The 13,725-nt window shown below is 36.9% G+C and overlaps 3 protein-coding genes across 10 annotated transcripts in view; 2 read left to right on the forward strand and 1 right to left on the reverse strand.

Annotated features, from left to right (window-relative positions):
- Window positions 1–1,957, reverse strand: part of LOC109544851 (lysosomal alpha-mannosidase) — a 7,180-nt gene extending 5,223 nt beyond the window's left edge. Inside the window, exons 1-8 of the mRNA XM_019915227.2 lie at window positions 1,810–1,957; window positions 1,631–1,733; window positions 1,496–1,577; window positions 1,256–1,441; window positions 998–1,203; window positions 806–942; window positions 618–754; window positions 335–563 (exon numbers count right to left, since the gene is read on the reverse strand). Of these exons, the coding sequence (XP_019770786.1) occupies window positions 335–563; window positions 618–754; window positions 806–942; window positions 998–1,203; window positions 1,256–1,441; window positions 1,496–1,577; window positions 1,631–1,733; window positions 1,810–1,908 (1,179 nt within the window). The 5' untranslated portion in view covers window positions 1,909–1,957. The remainder of the gene's footprint in view (window positions 1–334; window positions 564–617; window positions 755–805; window positions 943–997; window positions 1,204–1,255; window positions 1,442–1,495; window positions 1,578–1,630; window positions 1,734–1,809) is intronic.
- A 1,305-nt stretch (window positions 1,958–3,262) lies between these two features.
- Window positions 3,263–4,790, forward strand: LOC109544917. The gene is made up of 4 exons (XM_019915343.2): window positions 3,263–3,619; window positions 3,682–3,848; window positions 3,922–4,033; window positions 4,379–4,790. Exons 1-4 carry the CDS (start codon window positions 3,355–3,357, stop codon window positions 4,618–4,620), a joined length of 786 nt encoding a protein of 261 aa, XP_019770902.2. The 5' UTR covers window positions 3,263–3,354; the 3' UTR covers window positions 4,621–4,790.
- A 2,601-nt stretch (window positions 4,791–7,391) lies between these two features.
- The window catches only part of LOC109543940, a 14,380-nt gene continuing 8,046 nt past the window's right edge, over window positions 7,392–13,725 (forward strand). The window contains exons 1-5 of one of the 8 annotated variants that reach the window (XM_048669000.1): window positions 7,408–7,742; window positions 7,867–8,021; window positions 8,107–8,128; window positions 11,937–12,026; window positions 12,987–13,428. In XM_048669000.1, coding sequence (XP_048524957.1) covers window positions 7,505–7,742; window positions 7,867–8,021; window positions 8,107–8,128; window positions 11,937–12,026; window positions 12,987–13,366 — 885 coding nt within the window. In that variant the 5' untranslated portion in view covers window positions 7,408–7,504 and the 3' untranslated portion in view covers window positions 13,367–13,428. Of the gene's footprint in view, window positions 7,743–7,866; window positions 8,022–8,106; window positions 8,210–8,781; window positions 9,177–11,180; window positions 11,547–11,670; window positions 11,838–11,914; window positions 12,027–12,458; window positions 12,901–12,986; window positions 13,429–13,725 lie in introns of those variants that run through there. The other 7 variants (XM_048669001.1, XM_019913884.2, XM_048668999.1 and 4 more) reach the window with 7 other exon arrangements.

Consider the following 13,725-nt stretch of genomic DNA (forward strand, 5'->3'; position numbering starts at 1 on the left):
TTTTTGCTCATATCTCGGAGGCAAAATGAGCAAGAACGCTCATTTGTACATCATTCTAGAGAGAAATAAATGGCCTTTTTAGAAAGTGAACCATCGATTAGAAAATATTGGCAGTTTTCTCAAAAAAAGCTTGAATTCAAGAAGTTTTAGATTTGCGTGGTTTTTTTTTGAGTTGCAAAATCCACTTGAACATGACGCTGCTTTTTTCGAAGTTTCTCAAGCACCATTCGAGCCACAGAATTCGTTTTGGCATCGTTGGATAGAGAATGGAAAAGTCAATTCAGTCGTAATCCGGATCCGCCCTTGGTGTTACTTCTGCACACTTTCCACGTACTTGAAGGTAATTATTTCCTGTCCTCTCGAAGCGCTTCAGTTGCGGCCTGGATGTATAAAAGCCCGTCCAATAAGCATACTCGGCAGACGCATAAGGGAAAAAGTCGTCGGTTTTCAGATCGTTGCTTATTACTCCTTTGGATTCGTTGTGGACGGCGTAAATGTAGCAAGCCGGAGTGGAATACATTACGTTGAATTTTTGGCCATCGACTTCATTTTCATTCAAGTATCTATACAGAATCAGGTTGGGCCACAAAGAAAATAAAACACTATCAACAGCTTACTTAATTAGTTTGTCCATATTCATGAACCACATTTCCGCATTTTGGTAAGCGAAGTCTTGGCCCATCGGCACCAACACGTTGCTGGTTGAGTACGATTTCGCGGCGACGTTAACAAAACTGTCCACAAACAGTCTTGCCTGGAACAACTCATAAGAACCAACTTCTTCCTTTCCGTCATCTAATCTTACCCGGGAATCCATGTTATATTCTGCACTATCCAGGTCATCAATCAGTGGCTGCGTGTTGCAAGACATTTCGAAGCAAAACTGACTTGGAGCGTCGTAAAGATCATATAAAACACTGGTGTAGATGTCGGCCTCTTCACCTGGAGGAATCAGGGAGTGTTAATCTTAGCAGTGCAAAGTGTGGAAAGTTCTTGCCTAAACTCGCGCTGCCTCGCCAGACAAAATCCAAACTGCTGTTGGCCTTTCTGCTAATCTTGTCCTGGAAATCGATTCTGCCTAAAACCAGCCCATCGTAGCCCATCTGGCTGAAGATCGAAGCCATTTCGCTGCTGTGCCCGAATGGGTCGATTTGCCAGCCCGCTTTAGGATGCCCACAGTCTCCGAACGTCTCATTCAGTATCCTGAACAACCAGTTTATCCTCAAAACAGCCCAGTTTCCTCAAAGCGATTTACCTCAAGCCCCAAGTCATTTGATCAATTGTCGATTGGTAGTGGGTAACAGCTTCATCGTTCATCGACCATCCGCCTCCAGTAAACTCAATTTGTCCGTCCATTACCAACTGCGTAAACTCTGCGCGTGTTTGGTCGCTTTGCAACTTCCACCACTTCCAAAAGTATGCAGTTTCAACCACAATGAACCTTCAAAAAAATGCGAGGAAAAGTGAACTGGATTTGGAAAAATCCACTCTCTACCTTCTATCTTTGCTTCTTTTGAGTGAATCCAGCACTGATTGGTAGATGTATTGCACCGCTCCCACATACGTTCCAACTTGCACTGAAATTGAGGAGGTTTATTCTCAAACTGTCTTTTTCAGGTGACCATGTTACCTCCATAGTAGTATTGGTCAACTGTTTTAACCCAGCCAACGTCGTCGTGACTGTGGGCTACCAGATGGACGTTTATGTGTTCGTCTTTTATAGGAGCACATGCCTTAAAAGGCGGCGAATTAGGCGAAAATAGGAGAAATAGACTAGGAGTGAGGTGGCGAGGAACATATTGGGCCTACCTGGTATCCACAATTGATTTCCTTGTCCAGAAGAGAAACCGGGACAGATTGCACGGAAAAAAATAGCAAGGACGAAACTAGCACCTTTAGTAAGCCCATTTGCGTCAGCAGAATGCAGGAAAAAATCGACTTTAATTTAGAGTTGAGTTTAAGATAAGGAAAACACTTGAAAATCTTCAAAGGCGGAGCTAAGATAATGAGGATTCTGGATTTATTCAATTTTTACTCAGCATTTACTAAGAAAAAGTTTCTATCGTGCAGAGGATTTAATTTAAAAAAACAACTAAAAATAGCCACAGTTTTTTGAACCATTTTCCAGCTTTCAACGCCTGGATTATTCCGCATTGGTGAGTTGACGCTCCTCTTCGTCTATGAAGCGTTTAGTCGTCTGTATTGCTTCGGTCTCAACTCAACTGAAATTTCCATTAATTATATCGAATTCTTTAACATTAATGACTTTTCACTAATTTTCATTGGAATTAATTAAAAATTTGCCCATTTACTTGATCTTGCGTTTGCCAGCTTAAACTTTTTACGAAACGCTACTGATTAGATGTTTGATTTGTTTAACGATTCGAGCGTTTATCGAATCTTTTCAAGTGGATTTTCAGCTAATAATAAACCATAACAAATTGATATCCACTTAAGCTTTCCCTGAGTGCAAGCCTCTTTAACGTATCTATACCTGGATAAAATGGCATGCATTAAAATAAAGTTTTTGTTAGTTTTTCCGACTGGGCCTGGATTTTTTTGAGAAAATCCGATGTAATCCAAACATCACTTTYGAGCTGGATAAATTCTGATTGCTTCAACCSATTTYGGTTTCTCTTTGAAGCCTCMTTTAGCCCCATTTGTTCCTARTTGCACAAAACTAAAGTTTTTTKGKCCAACTGAGAACATGCAGAACTTTCACCAATTTTGCATTGTTTCATTTGCCACCCTGTAGAAACTTTAKCGGACGCACAATTTTTCTGCAAAATCACGCACTAACTGACAAAGACTTGCACTAAATAACCCCTCAAACATAACTCAACTGAATCTAAGCAGGCARAATTTATCCAGTTTCAAAGTTAGTCCAAATTTGCCAATGTAACGTTGATTTTGTTGAGCAGTTAATTTCTATGAAACGTCTATAAAACTAAGAAAATTTTCTTTATTTGCTCCTCATGTTTGTGAAAAGCCTTGTGCGTCAATGTTTAATACATTTGAATCGCGTATGGCTATTGTTAAGGTAAAAAGATTCGAATTATGTAGAAAACTTCCAATTAAAATGATCATTCATTATCTCCTGATGAAACCTTGAATTTCATAGTTTTATTTATTCAAATATTTGGTACTTCACATCAATTCAACAAGCGATGACAAAAAACCTAAAGATTGTACCACTTTCAATCAACTTGCTCTTATCTTATCACACAGGGCGAAAAATTTAAGTAGATGTTTTCAACGATTTTTTTAAAATTTGATATCAGGCACTAAACATGATGAAACAAAGAGACTGGAATCAGTCGCAAAACCTTCATCTGTTGTGCACCCAATGTGAAAATGTCCACATTTTACGTTCCTTCATCTTCAATTTATCTGCCGTCATCCTCAATGGTGGACGACGATATCGAGATTAAACCACCAATAGATTTGATTCCGGATGAATACACGAGAAACGGAAATTTTAACTTTTACGTTGAAGCCTTTTTCAGCGACAATGACGAAAGTGCCATTGAATTGTTGCACTCTCTTGAAGAGTTGAATTTTCCTGTCAAAAGAACCGCTTTAGATAACCCAGTCTTTGATCCCGAGTGGATAACGAGAGGTAAGTTTAGAAGCTAGAAAAAGAGTTTGAAGCAAAAGCATGAAAGGCAATACGTTTTCCAGTACAGAAAACCGTAAACGACAAAGAGTACGATGGGATTCTGCTTCTGTTCGCCAAAATGCATCTTGAGTTGCAAGAAATGAAAAATATTTGGAGTCAATTTACCGCAAAATACTGCCCCAAGCTGAAGAACAAGCCCAAGATTTTCATCTTCCAGGTGGAAAGTCAAGTAAAGTATCATTTTCCGTATCTTTATTGCACTGTTTAGTGGAACAATTAGTCACTGCTACTAATATTCTTAGAAAGGAAGATCAGTGCAATCAGATAGCACCGCTAGGAAACTAAAATGGCCAGCCGCATATGAGACCCCATCTGAAGCAGACATACTCATTATTCATGACAAATATGACGATGGTAGGTTTAGTTGGGGTCGAATGGTTAGGATTTTCTGATGTAAATTACATGCTATTTTCATTTTACAAAAGTGTTCGGGCATAAAATCATTACGGAATAAACGACGCAAAATTGAGCTTTTTGGAAAAAAATACAGAACAATCTAAACTATTCTCACGTTTTTCGAATTCAAATTATTCAAATTTCCATTTGTAATCTTTAGGGCCGTTAGCTCACTTTCCGACAATGGCGATTTAATTGGCACCCCATCTTCCTCTCAGAGGGAAGAATATTGAAATTATTACTCAATAACCTTTAAATTGCTCTGTTTTTGTCAACTTTGCATTCTAATTTGGCTTTTCGTAGGCAAAACCGATCTGTTGAGGCAATTGAGCGCCAATGTGAAAGAGTACGGAGAACAGGAGAACATAATCACCCTAATCAGTCTCGGGTTTCAATGCAACTATCAACCCTTACTAATATCGACAATGACAAAGAGTTTCTTTTTCCAATTCCACTCATATCGCGGAAACCATTTAAACATTCGGAAGAGTCAGAAGTGGATCATGAAGGAGATTGAAAAGCTGAAATCGCAGAATTTACAGTAACTATCTGAAAAATCAGACGAGCCAAAGTGCCTTCTACAGAAAATATTGTTACAAAAGAAGGCTATAAGGGACAGATTGGGTCTACATATCCTTGGAGTTCAGGCTGGTTCTTCTCGCCAAAGAAATCACCACAGCTAGTGGATAAAATATACGATTTATACCTACAGAAATTCAGTGGCTTTATTAGGAGTGTAAAAACGAGCACTGAACCCCCCATAAAACTTTTAAAAAATAGGCAGCGAGTTATTTGCTTCCTGATTCATCCAAGGAATCTAGCGAAGAATGTGGAGCGAAAAAATCGTTATCACCCTACCCGGCACAAGATCCACATTCTCCCATCGGTACTAAAACGTTGCTGTTGTAAGAAGCCAGATTTTCCTTTTTGTCTTCTTTTTCCCCGGCAGTCGATGGTATATTCTAGACTATCCAGGTGATCAATCAGTGGCTGAGTGTTGCAAGAAATTTGGAAATAAAACTGACTAAGAGGGTAGTAAAGATCATATAAAACACTGGTGTTAATTTCAGCTGTTTAAAATAGGGCTGGGTAAAACTGTGTCTTAAGACACTTGTGTGTTCATGCCGCTCTGTGTGTCCATGACAGACTTCGGATTGCAGTTCAGTATGAATAAATTAATAAGTCTCTTAATACGGGCTCGATTTGGATCACTGAAAATTCGTTCTAAAACGAGTGGTTTGGTCTAAAAATTGTATTTTGCAAACTTGAAATCAGTTGAGAATTTTCAACGTCGTAAGAGTTTGATGGTCGAAAAGACGATTTTTCAAGACAAATGTTTTCTTTGTGGAGTTAAGGTCGATTTTCTTTTGGATAAACAGCTTTTTGCGTGAGGAAATTTTCTGCGTAACTGTTAATATCGGGCCAATTTGAAAATTTTGCAATTTGTGGAAAAACGGACGATTTTCCATGAGAACTGCATCTCAAAAAATTGCAGTCGGTTAAGGTCGAAAAGACGATTTTCCGAATAAAATACTTTGAATTTTACCGCCATTAACTCATTTTCAAAACAGAACATCAGATTGGTTGCAAAATGTATTTTCGACACATTCACTGTCTATAAGAAAATTTGTATTTGCAACAGTTTGGAACGAAATGGGCTCTGAATGTATTCAGATCCGAAATAACTATTTCGGATCTGAACCTTCTATCATGTTTTCAATTAGTTCAATGCATTTCTCGCTTTAGTGAGCTGATCATGATGAAAAATTTAAGACATTTTGACAAAATTTTTATTTTTTCAAAAATTCGACCCTCATACTTGGAAAAATTTCGACCAAAAATCAAAACTTTACATGTGGGTTTTTTGACCTCAATCGATTCCTTTCTCCACAAGAAGCTCAGAAATATGCATTTATAAAGTGTTTGAGTTAATAATAAGAAAGAAATCGTCGGCTAAAGACCGTGAACACTCAAAAAACTCTTAAAATGTGCCGAAAATGGCTATTATTTGGGATCTGAAACTTCTAGCATGATTTTCAATTAGTTTGATGCATTCCTCGCTTCCGTGAGCTGAAAATGATGTAAAATTTAAGACATTTCGAGAATATTTTAATTTTTACAAAAAATCGACTTCCACCCTTGGAAAACTTTCCAGCAATTACAATCGGTCACATTTTAGACCCATTTTCCAGTTTTAAACGCTTGGATTCCTTCGCATTGATCAGTTGAGGCTGTTCTTCGCCTATAAAACCTTTAGCCGCTTGTATTGACTTTAGTGTCTCAGGAACGTATATTATATTTAATGGCTTTAACATTAATTGTTCTTGCGTTTGCCAGGAAACGCTCCAGATTGGATGTTTCCTTTGTTTAACGATATGTTTATCAAAGCTCCTCAAGGGGATTTTACCTTATCTTGAAGGATTAATTTAAGTAAATAAAAAATCATGCATTTAAATAAGGTTTTCCACTGCCAGGTTTTCTTGGAAAAAAGATTGTTGGCTTATGTTTATCGGGTTTTTACGGGTTGTCAAGCCAAATTTGCCGTAACTTTGGAACTGGATGAATTATCATCGCTGCAAGCGATTTGCTTTCTGATTGAAGCGTTGTTGAGCCCAAATTTTCTACAGGGCGGCAAGTAAAAAAATGCAAATTTGTGCAAAGTTGCCATGCTCCTAGTTGGATAGAGAATAACATTTTTTGGATCTCGACAGCAAAAGTTTGAAGAAAATCCAAATAGCTCGAAACAGTTTTCATAATTTTCGCCCATGTTTTCTCTTTACAGAGTGGTCTCAAAAAATCAACTTTTTGGTCTTGCCGCGATTACCTTTCTGCTCTTGGTCCGATTGTCACGATCTAGAGCTCATGTTGAAGGCTAAATTTCAAATAACACTTAAAACCCAAATTCCATATATACAGGGTTGCCCAAAAAATCAAATCAGAATTGTCCCTGCGATATCTGTGTCAGAACTTATCGAGTTCCAAAGTTGGTCCAAATTTCTGAGTTTAACGTTGATTTTGTTGAGCAATTTATTACAATAAATTGAGAATAATTCTATTTTGACTCCTCAAGATTGTGAAAAACAATGTACGTCAATGTTTAATCTAAATGTATTTTCGCGATCTTAGTTTCAAAGCATGAATCGCTTGCTTATTTAATCGTATCGCCATTCTTAAGGTGAATTAGGCTTAGTTGGTTGAGCTGCAATTTATAGCCTTGAAGGTCATAGTTTTTACACAATTTAAATATCTGGTAGTTCATATAAAAGCCAATGAGCAATTTCGCTCTTATCTTCATCTATCATACATGGCAAAAAATAGATGCAATCGAGGAATGATAATTACTTTGATATCAGCCATAAAACATGTTGAGACAAAGGCACTGGAACCAGTCGCTAAATTTTCATCTGTTGGTCTAGATCCAATTTGAAAATGCGTACAATTCCTATTCCATCTTCATCTGTGGGCGACATAGAAATTAAACCACCAATAGATTTGATTCCGGACGAATACACTCGAAAGAGAAATGAAAACTTTTACGTTGAAGCCTTTTTCAGCAACAATGACCAAAATGCCGTTGGATTCCTGAACTGCCTTGAGGAGTTAAAATTTTCTGTAATAAGAACCGCTTCAGACACACAGCTCTTTGAACCGCAGTGGATAACGAGAGGTGAGTTTCTTTTTTAAGTAAATTTAACAAACAGCACTTGAAAAAGTTTAAAGCTGGAAAATGAATTTGAATATGATTGAAAAGTACCGAAGGAAATTCATTAAAGATAATATTGTTTTTCCAGTACAGAAAAGCGTAAATGGCAAAAAGTACGATGGAATTTTGCTGCTTTTCGCCAAAATCGATCTTCAGGTCGTCGACATAAATAAGATTTTGGATCAATTTACCTCAAAACACTGCCCCGAGCTGAAGAACAAGCCGAAGATTTTCATCTTCCAGGTAGTCAAGTAAAGTATAATTTTACGTATCATTATTGCAGCCACTGTTTACTGGAAACATTAGTCATTGCTACTGGTATTTTTAGAAAGGACGATCAGTGCGATCAGATAGGGAACTAAAATGGCTAGCTGGATATGATATCCCAAATGAAGCAGAGATGTTCATTATTCATGACAAATATGAGGATGGTAGGTTTAGTTGGAGTTAGCTGGATAGGATTTTCGGATGTAAATTACATCCTATTTTCACATTACAAAAGTGTTCCGGCTTAAAATCATTACCGATGAAGCGACACAAAATTGAGCTTTTCTGGGCCAGTTTGCAAAAAAATCACCTGAAAGATACAGAACAACGTAAACTAATCCAACGTTTCTTTGGATGTAAAATTCCCATTTGAAACCTTTAAGGCCGCCAGCTCACTTTCCGCCACCGGCGGTTTGATTGGCACCCCAAAATTTTAAACCATTGTTCAAAAGATCCATCTTTCTCTCAAGTTATCGTGAACAAGAGTAGAGAAAGCCAATAAGTAAGTATATTGAAAAACACTGATGATTACGCACTTAATAATCTTTAAATTGAAATATTTAGGACCGTTAACTCACTTTCCGACAATGGCGATTTAATTGGCACCCCAAAATTTCTGAACATTGTTTAAAATACCCATCTTCCTCTCAAAGAGAAGTATATTGAAATTTTAACTCAATAATCTTTAAATTGCTCTGTTTTTATCAACCTAGCATTATAACTTGGCTTCTCGTAGGAACAGTAGATCTGTTCAGGCAATTGAGCGTCAGAATGAAAGAGCTCGTAGAACAGAAGAGCACAAACAGTCTCGAGTTTCAACGCAACTATCAACTCACACTAATATCGACAATGACGAAGTAATTCTATTTCGAATTGCACTTATATCGCGGTAGCCACTTAAACAATAGTGAAATAGCAATTAGCGAAAAAATCAGAAGAGCGAAAGGGCGAAGCGCATCCAAAACATTTATGGGATATTGAGCAGGAAAGATCGTGGAGAAAAAGATCGGGTCCAACTACCCCTGGAGAACAGGACAGGATTTCTCGCCAAAACTAGTCTTCATCATTGTTTTATATTGCATATAATTTTCAAAATGTTTATAATAATGTAATACACCATTTAAACAGAAATCGTGCCTTTACTAGAAGTGTAAATAACGAGCACTAAACCGCCCAAAAACCTTACAATAATTTACACCTCTAGGTCCTTACAACAAAAGTAATAAAAATTAATATTTACAAATGCGATGTCGGTGTGTATAAATGAATCAATTATAAAACAAACGTACGATTAAATGCTAATTTATTTACTTCAATCTTTGGATGCGGGTTTTTTGAGCTCAATCGATTCATTTCCACGTAAGAAGGTCACAAATATGCAAATAAAGTATTTGGGTCAATAATAGGAAAGAAATCGTCGGCTAAAGACCATGGACGCTCAAAAAACTCTTAAAATGTGCCAGAAATGTCTATTATTTCGGATCTGAAACTTCTAACATGATTTTTAATGAGTTCGATGCATTCCTCGCTTCCGCGAGCTGAAAATTATGTAAAATTTAAGACATTTTGAGAATATTTTAATTTTTACAAAAAATCGACTCCCTCCCTTGGAAAACTTTCCAGCAATTACAATCGGTCACATTTTTGACCCATTTTCCAGTTTTAAACGCTTGGATTCCTCCGCATTGATCAGTTGAGGCTCTTCTTCGCCTATAAAACCTTTAGTCGCTTGTATTGGCTTTACTGTCTCAGGAACGTATATTATCTTTAATGGCTTTAACATTAATTGTTCTTGCGTGTGCCAGTTTAAACTTTTTAGGAAACGCTACAGATTACATGTTTCCTTTGTTTAACGATATGTTTATCAAAGCTCCTCAAGGGGATTTTACCTTATCTTGAAGGATTAATTTAAGTAAATAAAAAGGCATGCATTTAAATAAGGTATTTCGCTAGTTTTTCCCACTTTGCCTGGTTTTCTTGGAAAAAAGATTGTTTGCTTATGTTTGTCAGGTTTTGCTATTAAACCACTTATCGCTCGAAATGAACGTTGTCAAGCCAAATTTGCCCTAACTTTGGAACTGGATAAATTATCATTGCTGCAAGCGATTTGCTTTCTGATTGAAGCGTTGTTGAGCCCAAATTTTCTACAGGGCGGCAAGTAAAAAAATGCAAAATTGTGCAAAGTTGCCATGCTCCTAGTTGGATAGAGAATAACATTTTTTGGATCCCCACAGCAAAAGTTTGCAGTAAACCCAAATCGCTCGAAACAGTTTTCAAAATTTCCGCCCATGTTTTCTATTTACAGAGTGGTCTCAAAAAATCAACTTTTTGTCTTGCCGCGCTTACCTTTCTGCTCTTGGTCCGATTGTCACGATCTAGAGCTCATGTTGAAGGCTAAATTTCAAATAACACTTAAAACCCAAATTCCATATATACAGGGTTGCCCAAAAAATCAAATCAGAATTGTCCCTGCGATATCTGTGATTCTGGAAAATTTTCGAGCAAGTGAAGTTTACTTTAAAAGATTTTGTTCACTCATGCAACAGTGGCTATATTGAATCTTTACTTTCAGTTCGACTGTGAAGTTTCAGCTTCAATATGAGCCGTAGGTTTTGAAAATCCGTTCAAGGAAAAAAAAATTATGCCTGCAAGACCAAAATTTTAATGCAAATTTCACTAATTTTGCATTGTTTGATTTGCCACTCTGTGGAAACTTTATCTGACACACTAAATTTTTGCAAAACCTCGCACTAACGGCAGAAGAATTGCACTAAATAAGGCTTCAAAAAAAGATCAATTCGCTTTAAGCAGTCAGAACTTATCGAGTTCCAAAGTTGGTCCAAATTTGTGAGTTTAACGTTGATTTTGATGAGCAATTTATTACAATAAATTGAGAATAGTTCTATTTTGACTCCTCAAGATTGTGAAAAACAATGTACGTCAATGTTTAATCTAAATATATTTTCGCGATTTTAGTTTAAAAGTATGAATCGCTTATTTAATCGTATCACCATTTTAAGGTGAATTAGGCTTAGTTGGTTGAGCTGCAATTTACAGCCTTGAAAGTTTTTACACAATTTAAATATCTGGTAATTCACATAAAAGCCAATGAGCAATTTCGCTCTTATCTTATCATACATGGCAAAAAATAGATGCAATCGACAATTGATAATTACTTTGATATCAGCCACAAAACATGTTGAGACAAAGGCACTGGAACCAATCGCGAAATTTTCATCTGTTGGTCTAGACCTAATTTAAAAATGTCTACAATTCCTATTCCATCTTTACCTGTGGGCGATATAGAAATTAAACCACCAATAGATTTGATTCCGGACGAATACCCTCGAGACGGAAATGGAAACTTTTACGTTGAAGCCTTCTTCAGCAACAATGACCAAAGTGCCGTTGGATTACTGAACTGCCTTGAGGAGTTAAAATTTTCTGTAATAAGGACCGCTTCAGACACACAGCTCTTTGAGCCCCAGTGGATAACGAGAGGTGAGTTTCTTTTTTAAGTAAGTTTAACAAACGGCACTTGAAAAAGTTTAGAGCTGGAAAATGAATTTGAATATGATTGAAAAGTACCGAAGGAAATGCATTAAAGATAATATTGGTTTTCCAGTACAGAAGAGCGTAAATGACAAAGAGTACGATGGGATTTTGCTGCTTTTCGCCAAAATCGATCTTCAGGTCGTCGAAATGAAAGAGATTTGGGGTCAATTTACCTCAAAACACTGCCCCAAGCTGAAGAACAAGCCGAAGGTTTTCATCTTCCAGCTAGAAAATCAAGTAAAGTATAATTTTACGTATCTTTATTGCAATCACTGTTTCCTGGAAACATTAGTCATTGCTACTGGTATTTTTAGAAAGGACGATCATTGCAATCAGATAGCACCGCTAGGGAACTAAAATGGCTCGCTGGATATGAAACCCCCTCTGAAGCAGACATGCTCATTATTTATCACAAATATGACGATGGTAGGTTTAGTTGGGGTTAGATGGGTAGGATTTTCGGATGTAAATTGTATCCTATTTTCACATTACAAAAGTGTTCCGGCTTAAAATCATTACCGATAAAGCGACGCAAAATTGAGCTTTTTTGGGCCAGTTTGCAAAAAAATCACCTGAAAGATACAGAACAACCTAAACTAATCCAACGTTCTTTGGATGCAATATTCCCATTTGAAACCTTTAAGGCCGCCAGCTCACTTCTCGCCACCGGCGGTTTGATTGGCACCCCAAAATTTTAAAACATTGTTCAAAAGATGCATCTTTCTCTCAAGTTATGGTGAACAAGAGTAGAGAAAGCCAATAAGTAAGTATATTAAAAAACACTGATGATTACGCACTTAATAATCTTTAAAATGCGGGTTTAAAAAAAATCGTGCATTATAACTTGGCTTCTCGTAGGAAAAGCAGATCTGTTGAGGCAATTCAGCGCCAATGTGAAAGAGTACGGAGAACAGGAGAACATAATCACCCTAATCAGTCTGGGGTTTCAATGCAACTATCAACCCTTACGAATATCGACAATGACGAGAAATTTCTATTTGAAATTGCACTTATATCGCGGTAGCCACTTAAACATTCGAAAGAGTCAAGCATGGACGAAGAGCGAGATTGAAAAGATAAAATCGCAATTAGCGAAAAAATCAGAAGAGCGAAAAGGCGAAGCGCAGCAAAAACGTTTATGGGATATTGTGCGGGAAGGATCGTGGAGGAAAAGATCGGTTCCAACTACCCCTGGAGAACAGGCCAGTTTTTCTCGCCACAACTAGTCGTCATCATTCTTTTATATTGCATATAGTTTCCAAAATATTTATAATAATGTAATATACGATTTAAACAGAAATCGTGGCTTTACTAGGAGTGTAAATAACGAGCACTAAACCGCCCGAAAACCTTCAAAAAAAATCAAGCTGTAAACTATTTTTTTAGATTCGACTGCGGATTTGCTGAAAGCCCTCAAGAGAAATATCGAAGAATGTGGAGCCAAAGAAAACATTATCACCCTAATCAGCATAAGATCGACATTCTTTCATCAGCCGTTAATAATCTCCACTATGACAAGAAACTTTTTTTTCGTCGATCACCCGTACCGAGGACACTCTCTCAGTCTGCTAGAAAGACAGAATTACACAAAGGAACAGCTTCAAGAACTTATCAATCAATGGAGTCAGATACGAATTGTCGACAAACGTGTGCAGCACAATGGATCAGCCTCAACTTCAAGAACTGGAAGTTTTCGCAGCCGCAACGCAAATAAACGTAAAGCTGTTGAAAAAGCACTATTGACGAAGCCCGCTTGGAAACCGTAGATATCGGCAATACTTAGTCATTAGCACGCACTAAATTACCTAATTAAACTAATATCGCACAATTGTATTTCATTTCATCTCTTAAGCTAATCGAATTCACTTAAAAAAAATTCAGGACAGGACTGCAGAAATAAAAAACGTAGTATTTAAGACGCGAACATATATTCTCGTTAAATAGGTATAAAATATCATGAGCATATGATCGTTTACACTTAATACAAATGTTCTTATACACATAAAGTCTACATCTAAAATAGAAATAAATAAACAAAACTTAATTTACACCTCTAGTTCCTTACAACAAAAGTAATAAAAATTAATATTTACAAATGCGATATCGGTGTGTATAAATTAATCAA

This window comes from Dendroctonus ponderosae, unplaced genomic scaffold (assembly GCF_020466585.1).
Source record: "Dendroctonus ponderosae isolate FM_Combo_2020 unplaced genomic scaffold, Dpon_F_20191213v2 Dpon_F_20191213_8, whole genome shotgun sequence".
Classification (NCBI taxonomy): Eukaryota; Metazoa; Arthropoda; class Insecta; order Coleoptera; family Curculionidae; genus Dendroctonus; species Dendroctonus ponderosae.

Coding starts and splice junctions, on each gene's coding strand:
- LOC109544917 (XM_019915343.2), top strand. CDS start 3,355: ATGTCCACATTTTACGTTCCTTCATCTTCAATTTATCTGCCGTCATCC. Junction 3,620..3,681: donor TCCCGAGTGGATAACGAGAG/GTAAGTTTAGAA, acceptor TACGTTTTCCAG/TACAGAAAACCGTAAACGAC. Junction 3,849..3,921: donor TCTTCCAGGTGGAAAGTCAA/GTAAAGTATCAT, acceptor TAATATTCTTAG/AAAGGAAGATCAGTGCAATC.